We start from the raw sequence: 22,531 nt of genomic DNA, 5'->3' as shown, positions 1-22,531 counted from the left end.
GTCAGGACATTAATAACGTGAAAAATTACTATTACAATTTGAAAAAAAAATCCAGAACTTCTTAAACTACTTCAAAGTGTTCTCATCAAAAAATCGTCCACTTGCAGCAATGACAGCTTTGCAGATCCTTGGCATTCTAGCTGTCAGTTTGTCCAGATACTCAGGTGACATTTCACCCCACGCTTCCTGTAGCACTTGCCATAGATGTGGCTGTCTTGTCGGGCACTTCTCACACACCTTACAATCTAGTTGATCCCACAAAAGCTCAATGGAGTTAAGATCCATAACACTCTTTTCCAATTATCTGTTGTCCAATGTCTGTTTCTTTGCCCACTCTAACCTTTTCTTTTTGTTTTTCTGTTTCAAAAGTGGCTATTTCTTTGCAATTCTTCCCATAAGGCCTGCACCCCTGAGTCTTCTCTTTACTGTTGTACAAGAAACTGGTGTTGAAGCTGTCAGCTGAGGACATGTGAGGTGTCTATTTCTCAAACTAGAGACTCTGATGTACTTATCCTCTTGGTTAGTTGTACATCTGGCCTTCCACATCTCTTTCTGTCCTCGTTAGAGCCAGTTGTCCTTTGACTTTGAAGACTGTAGTGTACACCTTTGTATGAAATCTTCAGTTTTTTGGCAATTTCAAGCATTGTATAGCCTTCGTTCCTCAAAACAATGATTGACTGACAAGTTTCTAGAGAAAGCTGTTTCTTTTTTGCCATTTTTGACCTAATATTGACCTTAAGACATGCCAGGCAACTCAAAAACAAACACAAAGACAATGTTAGCTTCATTTAATGAACCAAATAGCTTTCAACTGTGTTTGATATAATGGCAAGTGATTTTCTAGAACCAAATTAGCAATTTAGCATGATTACTCAAGGATAAGGTGTTGGAGTGATGGCTGCTGGAAATGGGGCCTGTCTAGATTTGATCAAAAATGTATTTTTTCAAGTAGTGATGGTGCTGTTTTTTACATCAGTAATATCCTGACTATACTTTGTGATCAGTTGAATGCCACTTTGGTGAATTAAAGTACCAATTTCCTTCCGAAACAGCAAAATCTGTACATTATTCCAAACTTTTGGCCGCCAGAATATATATATATATATATATATATATATATATATATATATATATATATATATATATATATATATATATATATATATATATATATATATATATATATACTGTGAAAATACATTTTAAGATTTTGAAGGTTGTAGTAGGTTTTTGATAGACTGACTTACTACATTACCAATATGTGCAATTATATGTAAAGTTTTAAATTATTTTTGAAATACAAATCACTTAAATTAACCAATATGTCATATTCACATTCCAAAGGAGCAGGCTCCTAGTGGGATGCTTGACTCACTACAGATCTTATTTGTCTAATATAATTAAATATACTTACACAGTATTCAATTATTTTAAATAAAATTTCACTAAAATTCACCAAAATTATATTTCACATTCCAAAGGTTGTAGTAGGCTCCTAGTAGGGTTCATGACTTACTACAAGTTTTATTTTTCCAGTATGTATAAACTTACAGGCTTACACTTTTCAATTAATACTTTCACATTTCAACAGCTGTTGTAGGCTCTTGGCATGGGTGCAAGACAGGTCATATTTGTCATGTATATCTAATTATACAGATACAGTCTTTAATTATTTTATTTTATATATACTGTTTAATATTGTTTGTATTGTTTTGCACAACATTGTCATGGTTGCAGTGTATGTCTCACATAGCAAAAAGAGAACAGTATAATCTTAACTCAAACCTAACCTTAACGCAACTTAAATTCACAATTTTTGTGAATTTTTATAAATGATTGTTTTAAACTGTATATTTGGTATACATCCTTATTGACATGCTGGCAATATTTGACCTGTAGTAAGGCAGTGATCCCACTAGAAGCCTACTACAATATTCAGAAAATGAAAATAACATTTTTGTGATTTCTTTTCCAAAATAACTGAATACTGTATTCATTTAATTGGACTTACTGTAATAATCTTACCTGTAGTGAGTCAGTCTATCCACTGGGAACCTACTACAACCTTTGGAATGTGAAAATATGATTTAAGTGAACTCAAGCTATTATTTTTTAGTGAATACTGTATACGTATACTGTATATGTATAATTAGACATACTGGAAAAATAAGACCTGTAGTTAGTAATAGCACAACAAACTTTGGAATGTGAGTGAGTGTTTTTTTTTTTGTTTGTTTTTTTTTTATTATTCAAATAATTTAAAACTATACATTTAACTGCACAAATTGGAAAAATATGGCATGTAGTAAGTCAGTCTTTCCACTGGCAGCTTACTACAACCAGAATCTTAAATTGTATTTTCACATTTTTTTTTTTTTTTTTTTTATGTATATAACTAATATATGATAGGCATAAGTCAGTTGATTGAATGCTTGGACACCGTCGATGTTTTAGCATAGTGGGTGGAATTTTCAGACGGTCCCTTATGTACGCCAGGCAATGTGCACCTGGTAAGCCTTCAAGTGCACCTGGGAAGCTTTCACCTCCGAGTTGGGCATTCGTTACAACGACATGTCACACATTCAAGTGGTAAACAAAATACGGAAGAAGCCAAACTTAATCAATTAAGAAATGAATGATGGCAAAAGCAATTTATTCTATTGTACCGGTGAATAAACATTAGTGAATAAACCTGCACCAATTATAAACAACATATATGATTTATTAATGCATGATTTATTACAACATATTAATAATTAATTTGCTTAAAACAAAACACAAAAGGTGAGTCATTAGTTGACTGTCATATAAAACAAATTAATATCACTGAAATAAATTACAAAAGTTGAAATAATTCTACAAAATCATTACTTCCTATCATATTTCATGTTGACACGCCCCTTCCAACGACTTAACTTGGAAACGTCTCCTGTTACACATGTAACCTCGGTTTCCTGAGATGAAGGGAACGAGACATTGCGATAAACGCTTTTGGGGAATTCCTTCTCCAACGACCTAGTTGAAGCCCTTGTATAATAATGCTAATCTTATGATTGGCAATGGTGTTTGAGCCCCACCCCTTTAGGCACGCAGTTGGCCTATATAAGTGGGTGCGCAAACACCATTTCTTCAGAATTTTCTGACTGAAGGACAAGAACGCATCGCTCGTACCTCGAAACTCTGAAGTAGTAGTGCGGCCAGGTTTTGCGATGTCTCGTTCATTTCATCTCAAGGGACTGAGGTTACCTGTGTAACCGGAAACATTCCCTTTCAATTCAGTTCACTCAACATTGCAGTAAATGCTTTTGGGGTCTATGTGACATCATACCCCCTGAGGTATAAACACCTGAAAAAGAATAGGAAGTCAAAGGCCTACAGGATGGTGACTTATTAAAGACATATCTTCAAGTGTATGAATTAATGAATAATTAATGGGAATCTATATGAACCATATAAATACACACAATCTAAAATTAACCTCTTCACAACCAAATGTTGGGAAAGAAAATTTATGCCTTATTGGAAGTGCTTGTGACTTCTAAGGGGGGTAATTTCAACAACAGTCTATATACAGGTGGCTGTACCAAAATATACATATATCAGGTAGCTCGCCCGTAATAAAAGGGCCTGGGCTCACCTGCTGAGTGTTGGAACAATAAGCACTCTAGACAGAGAGGTCATTGGAAGAGATAGACGCTACCTAGTGTTTGTGACTACCAACCTGCTGCAAAGCATATGTCCTGCAAGGACACACCATTTGTCCATGCCCATGAAGAAGCCATGCCTCTAGTTGAATACATTTTCACACCAATAGGGCATCTCACGCCCCGTGATTCATAAGTGAGGGCACTCGCATCAACAATCCAGTGAGAGAACCTTTGGAGACGTACATTTCTTCTGCGCATCCTACATAACAAACAAAGAGCTGATCTGACAGCCTAAACTGGCAGGTGCGCTCCGCATACATGTGTAATACCCGCACAGAGCATAACAAACAAATGCATCGACTGCTTCTCATCCAAATTAAATGGTGGGGGAAAGAAGGCTTGTAGGCAGACCACCTGAGCCCTGAAGGGCGTGGATAGAACCTTAGGCACATGGCCTTTCTGGGTTGACAGTAGCTTTTGAAAGACCCAGCCCAAATACCAGGCATGAGCTGTCAACCGACAGTGCCTGCATATCACCCACCCATTTTACTGAGGCCATAGCCAATAGGAGTGCGGTCTTAGAGAAAGCGCACGCAACTCAACAAATTCCGATGGTTCGAACGGGGGGCTCGTGAGTGCCTTCAGTACCACGTTTAAATTCCAAGCTGGGACCGTAGCATGGCGAGGGGGTTTAGGCGCCTCGCTGCCTTGAGGAACTGAAAAATTGAACAAGTCTGCACATGGAGGAGCCAGGCTCCAGGGCGTGGTATGCCAATATAGTTGCTAACTAAGCATCGATGTGGTGAGATCCACATCCAGCCACTCATAGAGGAACGCAAGGATCTCAGCTATGGAGGACTGAGTCTTCACTACGTGAAGAGCACCAATTTGTAAACATATGCCACTTAGCACATAGAGGTGTCTTGCGGACAGCGCTGTACCTTGCAGAATGACATTCACCCCAGCAGGGCACGGCATTTATGTAAGCTACCACTGTCATGTTGTCCGATAGAATCAGAATGTGGCGATTCACTACCTCAGAATGCAAAGCCTTCAAGGCTATGAGACAGCTAGTATTTCCAGATGACTGAAGTGCTAGGTCCCGAAGGCTGGGCGCCAGCCGCACAGTGCATCTCAGCCTGCGCTGAACACATCCGTGATTACCACCTTTTGTCAGAAGACGTGACCCACCACAGTTAAAAGGTTGGAGCTGTCCATGGTTCTAGAGCAGCCAGACAGTGGCAAGTAATGCCAATGCGCATGCGCCCCTGGTGCTTCTTCAAGTGTGTGCGTTTCGTGCAGTGCAATAAGCACTTTTCTCTTATGAGAACATCCTTTATTTAAACACAACACACAGAAGCAACATTCTGTGTAATATCTCAGTCCCAACAAATGTCCGGCGGGGAGGGGGAGAGAAATGAGAATGTTTGTGTGTCTCGTGAAGGCATTACATGAGTTTTTCTCTTTTTAGTAAGAATCATTCTTTATTTAACACATCAAACAGAAACAATTCAAGTAACATCCCGGCAGACTCTGGCAGGGAGTGAACAGTGTGTGATGTATGTGCGTCTCATACAGCGAATGCTTTCTTTTTTATGTGAGAACATTCTTATGTGAACATCACACACAGAAACATATTTGTGTATTATCCCACCAAACTCTGGTGGGGGATGAGCAGCATGTGAATGTGTGTGCACGTCTCTTGCAACATACGCTTTCTCTTTTGTGTGAGAACATTAGTTGTGTGAACGCAACACACAGAAACACATTTGTGAATCATATCAGCAACTACAGTGGGAATAATCAGCATATGAATGAGTTTGTCTCAATATTTGCAACAAGCACATTTCTGATTTTAATGAAAACTTAGTTTATGTGAACACAAGAAACAGTCTGCGTGATGCCTCCCGGCGAACACCAGGGGGGAGGGGAAGCGAACAGCATGTAAATGTTTGTGTGTGTTGAGCATGTTCAGCACAAGCAGACGCAACAAGCACTTTCTCTATTGTGTGAGAAGATTGTTTATGTGAAAATCATCACACAGAAACAACACATGTAATCTCCCAACGAACTCTGGTGAGGAGGGGAAGTGAACGATGTGTAAATGTGCGTGTGTGTCAAGCATGTGCAGCGCGAGCAGACACAACCTGCGCTTTCTCTATTGTGTGAGAAAATCACCACACAGGAACAACACAGATACAATCTCCCAACGAACTCCGGCGAGGAGAAGTGAACAGCATGTAAATGGGTGTGTGTGCCGAGTAAGTGCAGCGCACGCAGACGCAACCAGAGCTTCTCTTTTGTGTGATAACATTGTTTATGTGAACAAAACACACAGAAACACATTTGTCTATCATCCTGGCATACATAGCGAGGATGAGCAGCGTATGAATGTGGCATCTCACAGCGAATGCATTTCTGTTTCTTGTGAGAACGTTCTCTATTTGAACACAGCACAGAAACTATTTGATGACTCGCTGTCTTTGGCGGAGCTGGAGCAACGGGGGCGGGGTTCTCCTCTGAGCACTGATCTGAAATAGAGCGGTTATTAATCAGATCACTGGTGACTTTTTGTGACTCGCAGAGCCATCTTGAGGCAACCACAAATTTTGTGTCACATCCATGACTCTGTCATGGCATGTATCAGCTTGAGTTGATGGCTGGTTTTGAACCACAGTCCTCTGACTCTAAGTCAACACTTAATGAGGTGAGTTAACATGCAAGGGGCCAGAGCTCATCATGTGTATACTGTACTGGCGCAGACGCTATATCGGAAGACCGAGGGGATCGTGGGGCTTGCACCAGAGTGGGATCTTCATCGACTTCATCCAACTCAACCTCACAGCCCCGCCGTGCTTCCTGTGTGAACCCTCGGGATCTAACACAGAGGAGGCGGGTGGGACAGCGTGGGAGGCAGGATCGTCCCTCAGAACGAGGGCGATCCTTGAGCAGAGCGTCTGGAGACTCATGCCCTCGTAGTATATATTTCAAAGGATACAGCTCCTGCCGGAATGCTGTGGGAAGCAGATAGGTGTCTCGCTGAGGCGAAGAACCCGATGCTGGTGGCGAGGCGGAGAGACTCTTCGCCGGAACACTAGAGGGGGCGGGTGAATCTTTCATTTGAAAGTGCTGAGAGTCAGGCAATGAACGTCCTGATGCATCTGCAGGGAAGTCCCATCCGCTGGAGGGTGTCCATCAACAGTGAAGAGAAGGCTGTTCAAGACAAGATGATTGTCGTAGTCAAGACGAGATGATGTCGGTCTTGAAGGAAGAAAATTCTGAAGAAATGGTGTTCGTGCACCTGCTTATATAGGCCAACTGGGCGCCTAAAGGGGCGGGGCTCCTTTCATAAGTCATAAGATTGGCTTTATTATACAAGGGCTTCAACTAGGTCTTCGGAGAAGGAATTCCCCAAAAGCGTTTACCGCAATGTCGAGTGAATTGAATCGAAAGGGAACTCATGTATCATCTAGAATTTCGAGTTTCCCAATTCCCACTCGTTAATACGACTTCGTGGGATCATTCATGTGCTCAGAACTGGTAATTACGATATTTCCGACTCCACATGAAGGACACATTATTCTGTAGCTACAACAAACGTTGACTGTTTTAAATCTAATGATTTATACCTATATAGTATGGTTATATACTCTTTAACTTAATTGTGATGATGTATCAAGAGAACGCAGATAGGAGAAACCGAATATGCAACGAATATCCACTCAGACACACTGGGCCATATTCTGTGCCATTCAGATGTGATTAATTATCCCTATGCCCTATTCCCTTTGAAGACTTTACCATGCACTGTGCGGTCTTTGGAGGGGCTTCACAATAAGGGTAATTCGGAACTCAATTTTTATTGGAAACTCTGTTTGAAGCGATTTTACAGCATGACTATCATGTATGATTTATCCCGTTTGGAGCGCAGGGAAAGACGAGAAATGCCACTTATAAAGTCACAAATGCAAAAATAAAGTAGCAAGTTAGATTATATAAACTCGCGGGTTTATATCGCGTAACTGCGAATTTATATCTCGCAATTGCGAGAAACAAAGTCACAAATGTGAGATAAAAAGTCAGCATTAGCTCTTATATTTTATTTTTTTATTGCGTGGCGGAACCGTCTTCCATTGATACCTCTCCTTGCTCCTCGACAATCCCACTTCGGATATTTATTATTCTGGCAATCATCATAAAGCAGCCTAGTTACAATAAACCATTTTAAACAATCCAATGCACTGTCCTCAAGCTGACAAAACCGATGATGGTTTGAGGTTAAGAATGCAAGATTAACAATTAGACTATTTTATGAGGGAAGAGGATACTGGCTCTGAAAAGCATATTGATCATGTCAGATCAGTGTTGTCATCTCTACTTTTGGTAATACAAAGATTTTCCAGATTACTGTGGGGTTTATTAGGCATCAACACAGAATCTCTTGCCATGGAGGGATTTGCAGTTTTCAAGTGGCAGACTCACAAGTGAGCAATGCAGAACGACTGAAAAAAAGTAATGTGTTGTAGTTTTGTTAAAAATGCAAAATATTTACACAGGTTAGTATTTTAAATCCTTACCACATATGAAAAATAAATGTATGTTAAATATGTTTTATATTTCGAATTCATTCTTGTATTTATGTGCCGGAGAAACGAACAAACAAGCCCACTAAAACATTGAGGGAAAAAAAAGTGCAAATATTTATTATTATTTATATAGCTATGTATAAGTTATCAAACAGTGTAATTGTGACCTTGTTCAACACAAGATTTAACACAAGACAAATAAGAAGACAAAACGTGCCGGGTGCCTGAATGAACTCGTTCATTAAATTGAGGTAAAGTCTTACCTGGAATAAAATCAATGGTGATAATCAAATGTAGAAGAGCCAAAATGCTACGTGGATTCATTTTATGTCGTAAAAAGGGCTAATTCAAATTATAATACGGTTTCATGAAGCCAAATGCAGCAGTTGTTATATATTTCCATAATAGAAGATGTGCAAATATCCATGCACAACTCGCGAGGAAAGAGAGCAAGTGTCGTGTGGTAGCTGATACAGTAATGATGATGAGTACAATGTGTTGTCTAGACTCTGGAGTATCGAGCTTGAGAGAATGTGTAAGCGTGGACCTGTGTGGTAGTTAAGGTAATATTGAATATAATCTTTTAACTTCGATTTCTCAACACTGAAGTACGAGGACAACATTAAAAGACACACTTCTGAGGTAAATATTACTACAGGTGAAAACGTGCCTATCCTAAAGATGCCTGAACTGTATATCTATCTATCTGTATATCAGGCTATTATGTAGCATTGATGGTGGTATATTTACTAGTTACACAGATAAACCTATCACGTAGGACATGAAGACTGAAATTGGAAATTACAATTATTTTATTCAGTTTTATAAAAGACTTAGACATGCACAGCAATAAATCAGACTGTCACAAAAGCCTATTCATTCAAATAACAGAACCTTAATTATGATGCATAATCTGTCACAAACTAGGTTTAATGTTCTTAGAAAATAAACATTTGATGGAAATATGCACATTTCTAGAGGACTGCAATTGTGGCACACACAAAAAAATAAAAAAAATAAATAAAAAATAAAAACTACCTGAGAGGTTGAAGGATTCTCTTTATGCTGTAAAGTAACTACATACATCAGCGAAATCCTATCCTATCAGGTTTACTTAGTTTTATAAGAATCGCCAGTCACATAATGTTGAACAATTTAGAAACATTTTAGAAAAACCAAAATATATTTCTATCGACTTCTTTGTCCGATCAGAGCATAAAATTTAATTTTGTATTCTACCAAACATTTAACACTAAGGTTTTCCAGATTGACATGTCTAAAACCCTACAAAATAGAGATATGACAACCACTTACATTTTTACATTTTTAATATGTGGCCAAATATTTTGGTACCAAGAGATTAATTTTTAATCCCCAATTCTTAATCTCTAATCTCCATAAAAAGACCAAATGTTCATCCACATCATAATGAGTGACCTTTAACATATACACCCATAAAGAGTCCATTGGAACCATAAAATACTTTAAAGGGTGTGCACACTGTAACAATAAGTCTTAAAAACACCATGATTGAAAAAAAAAAAAAACAACTGAATTTTAAAATGCATTTTTATAGTATGTATGAATTGTTATAGGGTAAGAGAACAAGTAGTCTCAACTAAACACATTTACACGTTATATTTTAACTTTAAATACACCAGATATTAACTTTAACCCAACAGACAAATGGAAAGTTGTCAAATCTGGCATTTTCCCCTTCTAAAATTGTAAGGAAAATATCAATCAACAGGAGTATTCAAAGGATACTTTAATTATCAAAGACACACTCACATAAATCATGTCTATGAATACAAAAACTGGATTTGAGAGAGAAGAAAAAAAAAAAAAAAAAAAAAAAACACCACATGGAATGCTTTCACAAGTATTGTGCCTAAATATACATCAATAGTCCAACCATGGCCTGAAACAGCCATATAACTTGAGTTCAGAAGGTCATTCAAACTCAAGACTCATAATACCTCTGCAGAACTGATAAAGAAATTTTGTCCATGTCTTAATATTCAATGACTGACTACATACTCCTGTAGGTAAGATTGAGTAAGGCTGCGGAGTTCCTCTAAAGCATAGTCCTCCGGCATGGGCAGACGTCCAATGTGTGGGGCGAGCTGGCAAAGAGGGATGTGGCGGGGGTCTGGGGTGCCTTCACCACCCTGCTGGAGACTCAAGACCACCCGGAGGATGTTAGCCACACGTTTGGCCATCTCTGTAAGGCAACAGAGATCCAGGATTAGAAATCTAGATCAACACACTGAGGTTTTAATGGAATAGTTTACCCAAAAATTAAAACTGTCAACATTTACTTGTGCTCATTTTCCATGGAACACAAAAGGCATATGTTAGGGGCTGCCTCAGTCACCATTCACTTTCATTGTCTTTTTTCCATATAATGAAAGTGAATAGTGACTGAGGCTGCCAGTCCCCAACATTTTACCAAAAAACTGCCTTTTGTGCTCAATGAAAAAAGTCAGTCATACAGCCAGGTAATACTGGATAATGACATATTTTTCATTTTAGGTGAACTATCCCTTTAAGCTTAAGAGGCACTGAAAAAAATAAAAATAAAATAAAAAAATGACCTGATTGTGAAAGTCTGTCTTTAGCTTTGGAGCAAGGGAGGAGCTCTATCCTACCACACAGAGATGTCACCTCAGTATGTAATCGCTCCAGCTCATAACCTGGGCTCTCTGTCTATATAGTTAAACACAAAAAAGGAAGATCATTTGTTAGGGCTCTCAATTATCTAAACTTCTACTTTTGAGATGCAATAGTATCCTGAAAAATGAGATACCTGTTGGATGTCTTGCAATGTCTGGATAACACGGATGTAATCCAGGTAGACACGACCAGATGTGTCCCAGCCTTGAATCTGAACACTGCGCTCAGGCACTGCCAACCCTTCCAGGTACTCCAGGAGATACATATGATTATCATTAATGATGCAGTCTGAAGAGGAAAAACAGGAAGGAGAAGTGTGTTAGCTTTTAAAAGGGAAAGAAAGGGATATTCACCTAAATATGAAAATATAATTTACACTTTACATCATTTACAGTCATGTTGTTCCAAACCGGTATGACCTACTTTCTTCTGTGAAACATATAAAATTAGATGTTAGGCAGAATGAAAGACAACAGTCATCCTTTTGTTGCATCTTTTTTTTACCATATAATGGAAGTGAATGCTGACTGAGGCAGTCGTGCCTAACCTTCTGCCTAACATCTCCTTTTGTGTTCCATGGAAGAGAGTCACAGATTTGGAGCAACATTAAATTAAGTAATGTCAGAATTAAATTTGGGGTGAACTGATCCTTTAAAAGTACAGATGGTTATTAGAGGTAGACGATATACAGTTGAAGTCAAAAGTTTACATAAAAATTTTTCCTGATATTTAATGGAATAGTTCACGCAAAAATGAAAATATGCTGATAATTTACTCACCCTCAGGCCATCCAAAATGTATCTGAGTTTGTTTCTTCACCAAAACAGAATTTAAGACTTTTAGGATTTCATTTCAGGCCTCCTCCTCTAAACAATGCAAGTGAATGTCCTCCATTTTTTGATGGTCAAAAATCATATTTAGGGTGCATCAAAATAATCCACACGACTCCAGTCGACAAATAAAGTTCTTCTGAATGCAAACGATTGATTATTTTGAGAAACAAAACAATACTTATATACCAACTACAAATGTTCACTTCGGTACAGCTCTGTGACGTGCGCTCATGAAAGGGATGATGTAAGCTAGTTGGTAAGGTCACACGTCACGTGGAGGAGGAGTCAGGAAGCGCGTCATTGTTTTTTAAAAATTATTATTTGGAAATTATTTATTTTATATTGTTTTGGTTTGTGAACGGCGCTTGGTCTGTGCTCTGTGCAAGTTTCTCTTGTAAACAATGACGTGCTTCCTGACTCCTCCTCCACGTGACTCGTGACCTTACCAACAAGCTTACATCATCCCTCTCATGAGCACACGTCACAGAGGTGCACGAAAGCGAACATTTGTAGTTAAAAAGTATATAAGAAACCATTTTTTTGTTTCTCAAATTAATCAAATCGCTTGGGTTCAGAAGAAATTAATTTGTCGACTGGAGTCATGTGGATTATTTTGATGCACCCTAAATATGCATTTTGGACAGTCAAAAAAATGGAGTACATTCACTTGCATTGTTTAGAGGAGGAGGCCTGAAATGAAATCCAAAAAATCTTAAATTCTGTTTTGATGAAGAAAGAAACTCAGATACATCTTGGATGGCCTGAGGGTGAGTAAATTATCAGCACATTTTCATTTTTGGGTGAAATATTCCTTTAATTGTAGAAAATATTCCCTGTTTTATGTCAGTTAGGATCGCTACTTTAAGAATGTGAAATGTCAGAATAATAGTAGAGAGAATAATTTATTTCAGATTTTATTTCTTTCATCACATTTCCAGTGGGTCAGACATTTTGGGTAGCCTTCCACAAGCTCCTCACAGTAAGTTGCTGGAATTTTGGCCCATTCCTCCAGACAGAACTAGTGTAACTGAGTCAGGTTTGTAGGCCTCCTTGCTCTAACACGCTTTTTCAGTTCTGCCCACAAACTTTGTATTTCCAATCTTTTTTATTGGTATTTTGACAGGACAACATAGATTGACAATCACATGGATAAGATCAATATATAAAGGAATGTCCTCATTATAAACATATTAACCCCCACCCTTACCATCCCCACACATGCACAAAAACAAAACAGATAAAAAATAAATACAAATCAATAAAAATAAAAAAAACTATGTATTCATTATTGTCTAGTACATGGCATAAGACATTCAATGTACAGAACTGTCGGAATCAGAGTCATGGGAGCAAAGCAAGCCTTTAATGAATTTCAAGAGGGGATCCCAGGTGCTATTGAAAGTCTTAAGAGATCCTTGCAGCATAGATCTTAATTTTTCTAGTTTTATGTAGGAAAAAATGTCCTGGATCCATCTGTTATGAGTAGAAGTACACTTCCATTTGAGAAGGATAGTCCTTCTAGCTAATAGAGTGGTGAAAGTAACAACTTCAGCAATGGTGGTAGTAGAACTGGTGTACGGTAAAATACCAAAAAGAGCGGTCAACGGATTGAGGCCGAGTTCAACATTAAGTGCTTTTTCTAGTGTATCAAATACATTAGACCAAAAGGTTAACAGTCGAGGGCACGACAAGAACATGATCTGCCGGGTCTTGTCAGCAATGATTACGAGCATCACTCTTGTCTGGGAAAAATTTAGATAACTGGGCATTAGTCAGGTGGGCTCTATAGAGCACCTTACATTGTAGCAGGCCGTGTCTGGCACAAACTGAGGAAGAATGCACCCGGTTTACCTGGACACCATTGATCATCTGAAATGGGTGTACTAAGATCTTGTTCCCATGTTTCCTTTAAAAGGTCTTAACACATCAGTGTTCAGAGTATTAATTAAATTATAAATGATTAAAATAAGATGTTTATTGTCAGGTTTAAGAGCCAAAAAGTTGTCCAGTGCATCTTCAGGAGGGCGATTTGGGAAATGAGGGAACAATTTCTGTACAAAATGTCTGGTCTGAAAAAAGCTAAATAAATGAGTATTGGGTAAATTAAATTTGGTAGACAAAGCTGAAAAGGATGAAAACACCCCATCTTCGTACAAATCCTTGATTGTGAGAAGACCGTTACATGCCCACCTACGGTATGCAACGTCCAAACTAGATGGTGGAAAAACATGGTTATTCAAAATAGGCATGTATGGAAGCTCTATGTAGTCCGAAGGATTTCCTAAACTGGGTCCAAATTCTGAGTTAATTCGAAATGACAGGATTCGACGCAATTCTGTTGACAACCAAGGGGAGCTGAGAACTTTACAGAATGTAAATCATATTTAGTTGAAGAAATTTCAGCATGGATCCAGGGCGGATAATCATGGGATAAGTGAGGATTATTCCAGAATAAAATCTTACTGATATTACATGCCCAGTAACAATGCTGGAAATTCAGATGGGCCAGGCCACCTTTTGACTTGCGAAGTTGAAGGATAGATTTCTTAAGATGCGAGGGTTTGTTGCCCCAAAGGAAAGGTCGTATCATACCGTCCAATTAAAAAAAAAAAAAAAAAAGGCCTAGTGATGTGAATAGGAATATGCTGAAAGAGAAAGTAATTTAGGAAGAGTGATCTTAATAAGTTTAACACGGCCAGCAAGGGATAGTGGAAGTGTGGACCATCTTGCCATGTCCTCCTTAGTTCGATCTATGAAAGGTAGAAAATTATGACTAAATAGCTGACCATATGGATTCGTAAAAAATACTCCTAGATATCTAAACCCAGCTAAAGATAATTTGAAAGGAAACTGAGAGAATGAAAGTTTCCTAGCTTCAGGGTTGACAGGAAATAGTTCGCTTTTCTGCAAATTTATTTTATAGCCAGATAAATTACCAAAATTGTCTAAGACTTCTAGGATCGTAGGAATTGAGTAGGAGGGTTAGAGACAAAAAATAATAAATCATCAGCATGCAGGGAAAGTTTGAGTTAACCCAAAATGAGAGATATCTTCAAAAGCCTAGAGATTGCGGAGCCAAATTGTTAGTAGCTCTATGGCAAAATTAAAGAGTAGAGGGGAGAGAGCACATCCCTGCCGTGTCCCCCGATGTAGGGGGAAAATAAAAAGGTGATTGTGTACCGTTCGTATGTACTGAAGCAACTGGTGATGTGTAGAGAAGCCTATCCAAGAAATAAAATTAGGCCCCATCCCAAATTTCTCTAAAACAAAAAATAAATAGTCCCATTCAACTCTGTCGAAGGCTTTATCAGCATCTAAGGATATAATGACTTCCGAAGATCAAGAGCAAGGGGAGGACAGAATATTGAGAAGTCTCCTAGTATTAAAAAAAGAATGGTCTCCCTGGAATAAAGCCTGTTTGGGAAAACCTTTTGAAGGCAGAGGCTCAAAATTTTGGATAAAACTTTGAAGTCAACATTTAAAATGGAAATAGGCCGGTAACTTCCGCACAACGCAGGGTCTTTAAGAATAAGGGAGATGGAGGCCGCAGTAAGAGTTAAATCTAGTGTGCTAAGAAAATAACAAATTTTGTGAGTACCAGAGGGGCTTTCAGATGTATATAAATCAGCATAATAATCAGTAAAGGCAGTGTTAATGCCCGCTTGATCGCATATCAGCTCCCGTCAGAGATCTTATACACAACATCCACCTAGAGGTGCTAGCAGCACGCGCCTGGTGCGCTAAGAGTTTCCCAGCTTTATCACCTTGCTCGAAGAAATGCTGCCTACTCTGTAAGAGCTGCCTAGTAATCACTTTCGTCATGAGTAAATCATGTTCTGAAAGTAATTGTAGTCATTTAGCATATAGGGATTTATCCAGTAGGAAGAAATCGATCCTAGAAAAAGTATGTTGAATATGGGAAAAGTATGAAAAGGCTTTACCTTGATGATTCTTAAATCTCCAAGGATCCGAGAGACCTAGTTGAGAAGAATAATTAAGTACTACACTGGCCGATTTAGATGATCTGTCCAATGAAACATCCTGTACTAGGTTAAAGTCTCCACCTATAATAATATAATGGTTGCCAATGCTTGGTAGGCTAGAAAAGAATTTAATAAAAAACTCGTTGTCCCAGTTACGGACATAAATGGAAGCAAGAATGACCAGAGTGTTATAAAGCCTGCCTGTGACTATGACAAAATGCCCATTCGAGTCAGACATAGTGATGCCCGGTTCAAACCGAACCGATTTGCGGATAATGATGGCAGCCCCGCGGGCTCTTTGAGAAAATTTGGAGTAGAATAAATGGCCCATCGATGCCCTTTTAATACGGAGAACATCCACTGTACGCAAGTGTGTTTCTTGTAAAAACACAATCACAGCCTTGAGATGTTGATCTTACCAGCTTTGATGCCCACATTCATCCCCTTAAGTGTTCCAGGATATAAGTCTTAGCCCCCCACCTTTGGACTTAGTAATGTTAGTCATTCAAATGGTATAGTGACATTGGAGCCATGATCTGTAATAATTTGAGAAAAAAAAAAAAGGGGGGGGGGCCCACAAACTTTCTATCGGATTGAGGCCTGCCCACAAACTTTCTATCGGATTGAGGTCAGGGCTTTGTGATGGCCACTCCACTACCTTGACTTTGTTGTCCTTAAGCCATTTTGCCACAACTTTGGAGGTATGCTTGTGGTCATTGTCCATTTGGAAGTCCCATTTGCAACCGAGCTTTAACTTCCTGGCTGATGTCTTGAGATGTTGCTTCAATATATCCACATCATTTTCCTTCCTCATGATGCCATCTATTTTGTGAAGTGCACCAGTACCTCCTGCAGCAAAGCATCCCCACAACATGATGCTGCCACCCCCATGCTTCACTGTTGGGATGGTGTTCTTCGGCTTGCACCCTTTTTCCTTCAAACATAATGATGGTCATTATGGGGGCCTGGGTAGCTCAGTGGTAAAATACGAGGGCTACCACCCCTGGAGTTCGCTAGTTTGAATCCCAGGGCGTGCTGAGTGACTCCAGCCAGGTCTCCTAAGCAACCAAATTGGCCCGGTTGCTAGGGAGGGTAGAGTCACATGGGGTAACCTCCTCGTGGTCACTATAATGTGGTTCGTTCTCGGTGGGGCGCGTGGTGAGTTGAGCGCGGATGCTGCGGTGGATGGCGTGAAACCACGTGCTATGTCTCTGTGGCAACGCGCTCAACAAGCCACGTGATAAGATGCGCGGATTGATGGTCTCAGACACGGAGGCAACAGGAATTCATCCTCCGCCACCCGGATTGAGGCGAATCACTACGCGACCACGAGGACTTAAAAGCGCACTGGGAATTGGGCATTCCAAATTGGGTGAAAAAGGGGAAAAATCCCAAAAAATAAATAATGATGGTCATTATGGCAAAACAGTTAAATTTTTGTTTCATCAGACCAGAGGACATTTCTCCAAAAAAGATGATCTTTGTCCCCATGTGCACTTGCAAACTGTAGTCTGGTTTTTTTATGGCGGTTCTGAAACAGTGGCTTCTTCCTTGCAGAGCAGCCTTTCAGGTTATATTGATATAGGACTCGTTTTACGGTGGATATAGATACTTGTCTACCGGTTTCCTCCAACATCTTCACAAGGTCCTTTGCTGTTGTTCTGGGACTGCTTAGCACTTTTCACACCAAACTACGTTAATCTCTAGGAGACAGAATGTTTCTCCTTCCTGAGCAGTATGATGGCTGTGTGATCCCATAGTGTTTATACTTGTGTACTACTGTTTGTACAGATGAATGTGGTACCTTCAGGCTAGGGCAGCAACTAATGATTGTTTTGATAATCGATTAATCTAACGATTATTTGCCTATTCGGCGATTATTGCAATGATTAATCATTAGCTCTTAACTGATTATTCAGCTTGTGCCCGACTTAAAAGATTGTATTAAACATGCTTACTAACAATAAAGAGGACAAAATCATCTTTTAAAAATACCTCTAAATTACATTCACTGAATTAAAGGGAAAACAATTATTTTTATTAAGTTTAATTCAATAAATAAATTCACTGCAAAAAATCCTATTGTTAAAAAGTTTCTTATTTTCCATTTAAAACTGTCTAAAAATCCTTAAAACAAGATACATTTACTTGTGAAGCAACATATAAGATATTTAGATTTGCTTTAAGAGAATGTATCTTAAATATAAGTGTATTTTGTATATAAGTGTAATTTTTCAATTGGTTATACTTCTGCGAGTGCAGTAAAGACAAAATATACTTAATATTCAAGATCTATTCTCTAAAAGCAAGTCTAAATATCTTATATGCTGCTTCTCAGGTAAAAGTATCTTTTTTTTTTTTTTAAAGGATTTTATATATTTTTAAAATATTTGTATTTTTAATATTATATTCAACATTCTCAGATAAAAAATAAAAACAATTCTTCTGCAGTACAGCTGCTAAAGAAAATGTATGTTGTTTTAAAGGAGTTTTAGATATTTATATTGGAAAACAAACCAAAACAAAAACAAATCAAAAACGTATTTTGTTGCAGTGTATAATGTGACGAAGACTACCCTCTCTCACCTTTCTGTTCGCTTCAATCCATCTTTAACTCACAAAAAAACCAAACTCTATTTTATTAATAAAGCTGCGTATTGCCAATTTTCTTCATGATAAGAAATACACAGTGACACATACTGTGATTCATAAGTCGTGAGCCATCACAATCTAGCTGCGGCAAGCGTGCAAGCTCAAGGGACCAGCATCCCCGTGACAGAGTGTGCATCAGCTGGCTGCAGTTTTGATCTCTCCCCCTTAGATTGGGACATTCGCACAACTCACAGAAGAGGTGCTGACCGCACAGAGAAATGCCAGTTTTGGAGTTTGTAGTTATTTACATGATCTGCTTCCATATTATTTGAACTTTAATAAAGCTATAACATATTAAATATAACTGCATTAAAGATGTAACGCCGCAGTGTTTCATTTAAAGACAATCGACATGCAAGCTTTGCTTCAGCGGAGCGAAAGCTCCAGCTCTACTTATTCCACAACGAGAGTGCTTCTGTATTTACTTCTGTATTTTTGCATTATAATTCCCTCATACTTTGCGATCTACATCACCTGAAGCTGTTTGGAAAGTTAGAGTGCATCTGAACTGTGAGCTGTGTAATTCTTCCTCTTAGCCAATTAACCTATCAGAAGCTAAATTAGACTTGACATCATTTTCTGGAATTTTCCAAGCTGCTTAAAGGCCTGATCCACTGGAATTGTGATAGTCAATTTAAAGTGAAACAATCTGTCTGTAAACAATTGTTGGAAAAATTACTTGTGTCGTGCACAAAGTAGATGTCCTAAACGACTTGCCAAAACTATAGTTTGCTAATATGAAATCTGTGGAGTGGTTAAAAAAATGAGTTTTAATGACTTCAACCCAAGTGTATGTAAACTTCTGACTTCAACTGTATATCGGTGTAACACTTAACGAGGGGAAAGGAGGAAGCTGGGACCGGGCTGACAGAGCACACAGACATTTATTGTCAAAGACTTTTCAGCCGTACATTCAACATATGCGCTGCTTTTCAGCACCCGCACTTCTGACACGCAGACCCACACAAACAGCTTCCTGTGTCTCTCTCTCCCATCTGCCGCTGTATCCTCTCCTCAAGTACTCCCGCCGCCCCTCGCTGGAACACGAGGCCAGTGTGGTATGCAGGTCAAAGTCATTCGCCACTTATCTTCCCGGCCTCGCTCAGCCCAGATGCCGCCCGGCTCTGCCCTGCTCACCACAATCGGTTTTACCAATTAATCAGTGCCGAAAATTGCCTTTTGGAACTAGCGGTTATAAGCAAAAATCTATGCTGATAGTTTTTTTTTATTCCTCCGCATTCCTCTGAGAATTACATTTTTTTTTTATTTAAATGAGGGCATGCAATGAAAAATTTGACTATATGGAAACGTCCCTTGTTAGCACATACATAGTGTCTCCAACTTTATATATTGTGAAAAATAGTAAAACACAGGCTATAGAATTTTTATTAAAAATAAACTGTAACGGAGCCAAGTCTCTGTCATTTCAAATAAGACTCCATGGGGTGTTTCAGGCTTGTTTAGTGTTTAAAGTCCCACATTTTGCACCAAATCTTTTTCCTGATTATTATTGAAAAAAAAATAAAAATACATATGTATGTATTGACGCGCATGTATGTTTTTGGCTTATACCAACCTGAGGCCAGGTGCTGGATGACTATCCGATGGCAGTGATTCCACTGGCCGGCCCTGTAAAGGTGTAAGGCCTCACGGTGTTTGTCTCCTCTGCAGGCACGGATGGCCTTGGCCTGATGGATCCACTGGATGGGTATGAGCAACTTTTCCATGAGAAATCGCTCCTTCTCCATTGACTCTTCCGTCTCCTCCAGGGAGCAATGCAAGTTGAGCATCTTCCGCACTGCACTTTCTCTTGATCTGTGCACAGTCACATAATAGAGAGCATCTAATGCACATTTTAACTCATCACTGTGTTCTGAAATAAAACACTACTGCTATTTGCAAACCGCACAGTCATCAACTAAACATGTACTCAGAAAAATAGACACACTAACCCAGAGTCAGGTATGTGCAGCAGCACAAAGATAGCCATCTCCCACAGTCCAGCGCTCTCCAGCTGGGCAGCATAGCTGGTGTGCAGCAAGCATTGGCATGAGGTGGACAGGTGGTTGTAGTTCAGAGCCTGCAACACATTCCACAGGTGCCAGCTCAGCCGGTAATCCAGACGATCAGCAGTTACTGTGCTGGGATCTAGTAGCTGTTGTAGGCTGTAGTGCCTGATGAGAGGAAAATAGCATGGAACAGCAAAATCAGACCACAAAGACAAACATAACAAAATGGGTTGTAAGGGGTGAGTACTGAGCAAAACGGTATTGATTCACTTTTTCACTTTATTTAAAGACCAGGAACCAAAGAGACAGATTACCAACCTGTCACTGTAAAGTTTGAGCAGGTGGAAGCAGATATCATAGAGCGCCCTTTTGGATTCGGTCTCCTCCATTTCTTCATCCAACCCCAAAAACTCAATTTTATCTACATAGGGAGGTAAAGGACAGCAAGCATACCTTTTCCCTTCCTCTGAACCCTGCAACACATAAAAATATAAAAGATGATCTCAGACAATTACATTGTATGTGCCCTATAAATGAGTTTAAATTCATTTAAATGATTAAAATTAATAATTTCTTCAAACTTAAATTATATACTGTTTTCAGTGTTAAAGGTAGCCAAGGTAATTCATTTCATTATAATATTTTTCTTTGAATACATGTTCTTTCTACCTACATGTATTTTAGAAATATCTATAGGCTACCAAGATTAAAAAACAAACAAACAACAAAAAAACTTGGTATAAAATTGTCACTTCCTATGTAGCAAAATTGAAACATCTAAAAGTAACTAATACAGCTTCCAAAAAAATATTATGTTGCAAGGTACCTGAAAGGCAACTTCATATTTGGCGAGAGCATCAGCTATAGAAGCAGTGGGAGGCAGCATGTACCAAAGATGAACAGCAACACACCGTTTCCAATCGAGCTCAGAGCAAACGTTTATACAGCAATCTGTTGACTGCCACACCTTAAAAAACAAAAACATGAGGGTTTAGGTGGAAAGAAAACTAAAAGCCCCAGTGCGATGACATTTCGGTTACTTACTGGCTTGCCTGCAAGCAGAGCGAAGATTTGTAATCTCTCCTCTTCTATAAAGGAGTCGATCTGCATCCTGTTCCAGTCACTCAGCTGTAGAGCCAAAAGATCTCTACAATACTGAGAGCCCACAGCCTGAGACAGCATTAGAGAAAGGCGATGATCCCCTAAGGAAACACGCATAGTCCATATAAGAACCACAACACGTGCTGCTATACATAATGCAACTATACATGAAGAATGTGTACATACTAAAAGTATACACTAAAATATGCAGCAACATCAGGGTTTCAAATTATCGAAATCAAATTTACCCAAGGAACTCTTCAGTGCTCAACAGTAAAATGTGTACACTCACCACTTTTCTGGGCTAGTTTGCATGCCTTACTAATGCAGTGGCCAGTTAGGTAAATGAATACAGCCTCAGCATGGTTGCGCTGCAGGGCAAGGCCCACCTCCTCCTCAATGCACTCGGCTGCGCTCTCAGACAGCCAGTGCGAGAAGCTCCTACGCCGCTCAAGCTGCTGCTGGTAGTCTGAATATTGCTCAGACTCTACCTCCTGGTCACCCAAACGACCCCACAGAGCAGCACACAAAGTCCAAACCTGCCGCCAGTGAGCCAAGCCAGCTAATGGGAGAGATCAAAATTTTTTAAAGCAGTTTTAGTCCAAAACATTTAGTTGTCAGCCATGTGCAGGGGCTACTTGAATTCTTATACAATCTACTCTATAGGGAACCACGTACTACACAAAACTCTGTGGTTATGGTGCACAAAACTCAGACTAAAGGCCTTTGCACACCAAAGATGACATAAATATGAGAATCACTGACGAATGGCCCTTTCCCATAGAAAGCGAAGCGAATGTTCACCATTAGCACATTTATGCCTTTACAAAAGGTGGAGCTAATCGACAAGCAATTGTACCCCAGTATGGTAGGTGGCTCAACGCACCTTTGAGCTAGCCCTCTGCCTATCACCAGGTGAGTAGTAACAACACTTGACAAGTATGCAAAACAAACAAGAAAAGCAAATGAGTTCTCTAGCGAGCTGATCGAAAAAATAAAAACGCATCTCTCTACAAGCTGCAGCAGTGACAAGTGTGTTTTTGA

The 22,531-nt window shown here is 39.2% G+C and overlaps 2 protein-coding genes across 3 annotated transcripts in view; both read right to left on the bottom strand.

The window, feature by feature from the left end:
- The window catches only part of LOC127428588 (neuronal acetylcholine receptor subunit alpha-9-like), a 29,229-nt gene extending 22,462 nt beyond the window's left edge, over positions 1–6,767 (bottom strand). Inside the window, exons 1-2 of the mRNA XM_051677011.1 lie at positions 6,397–6,767; positions 6,053–6,237 (exon numbers count right to left, since the gene is read on the bottom strand). Of these exons, the coding sequence (XP_051532971.1) occupies positions 6,053–6,237; positions 6,397–6,767 (556 nt within the window). The remainder of the gene's footprint in view (positions 1–6,052; positions 6,238–6,396) is intronic.
- A 2,260-nt stretch (positions 6,768–9,027) lies between these two features.
- The window catches only part of LOC127428512 (nuclear pore complex protein Nup98-Nup96-like), a 45,188-nt gene continuing 31,684 nt past the window's right edge, over positions 9,028–22,531 (bottom strand). For both annotated transcript variants that reach the window (XM_051676941.1, XM_051676942.1), the window contains 9 exons: positions 21,780–22,049; positions 21,431–21,588; positions 21,213–21,353; positions 20,705–20,859; positions 20,330–20,551; positions 19,954–20,192; positions 11,043–11,197; positions 10,831–10,942; positions 9,028–10,457 (listed from right to left, as the gene is read on the bottom strand). In XM_051676941.1, coding sequence (XP_051532901.1) covers positions 10,255–10,457; positions 10,831–10,942; positions 11,043–11,197; positions 19,954–20,192; positions 20,330–20,551; positions 20,705–20,859; positions 21,213–21,353; positions 21,431–21,588; positions 21,780–22,049 — 1,655 coding nt within the window. In that variant the 3' untranslated portion in view covers positions 9,028–10,254. The remainder of the gene's footprint in view (positions 10,458–10,830; positions 10,943–11,042; positions 11,198–19,953; positions 20,193–20,329; positions 20,552–20,704; positions 20,860–21,212; positions 21,354–21,430; positions 21,589–21,779; positions 22,050–22,531) is intronic.

Source organism: Myxocyprinus asiaticus, chromosome 38, assembly GCF_019703515.2.
Source record: "Myxocyprinus asiaticus isolate MX2 ecotype Aquarium Trade chromosome 38, UBuf_Myxa_2, whole genome shotgun sequence".
NCBI lineage: Eukaryota > Metazoa > Chordata > Actinopteri > Cypriniformes > Catostomidae > Myxocyprinus > Myxocyprinus asiaticus.
Note: the sequence above shows the minus strand (reverse complement) of the source record. Positions and strands in the feature narration are given on the sequence as shown.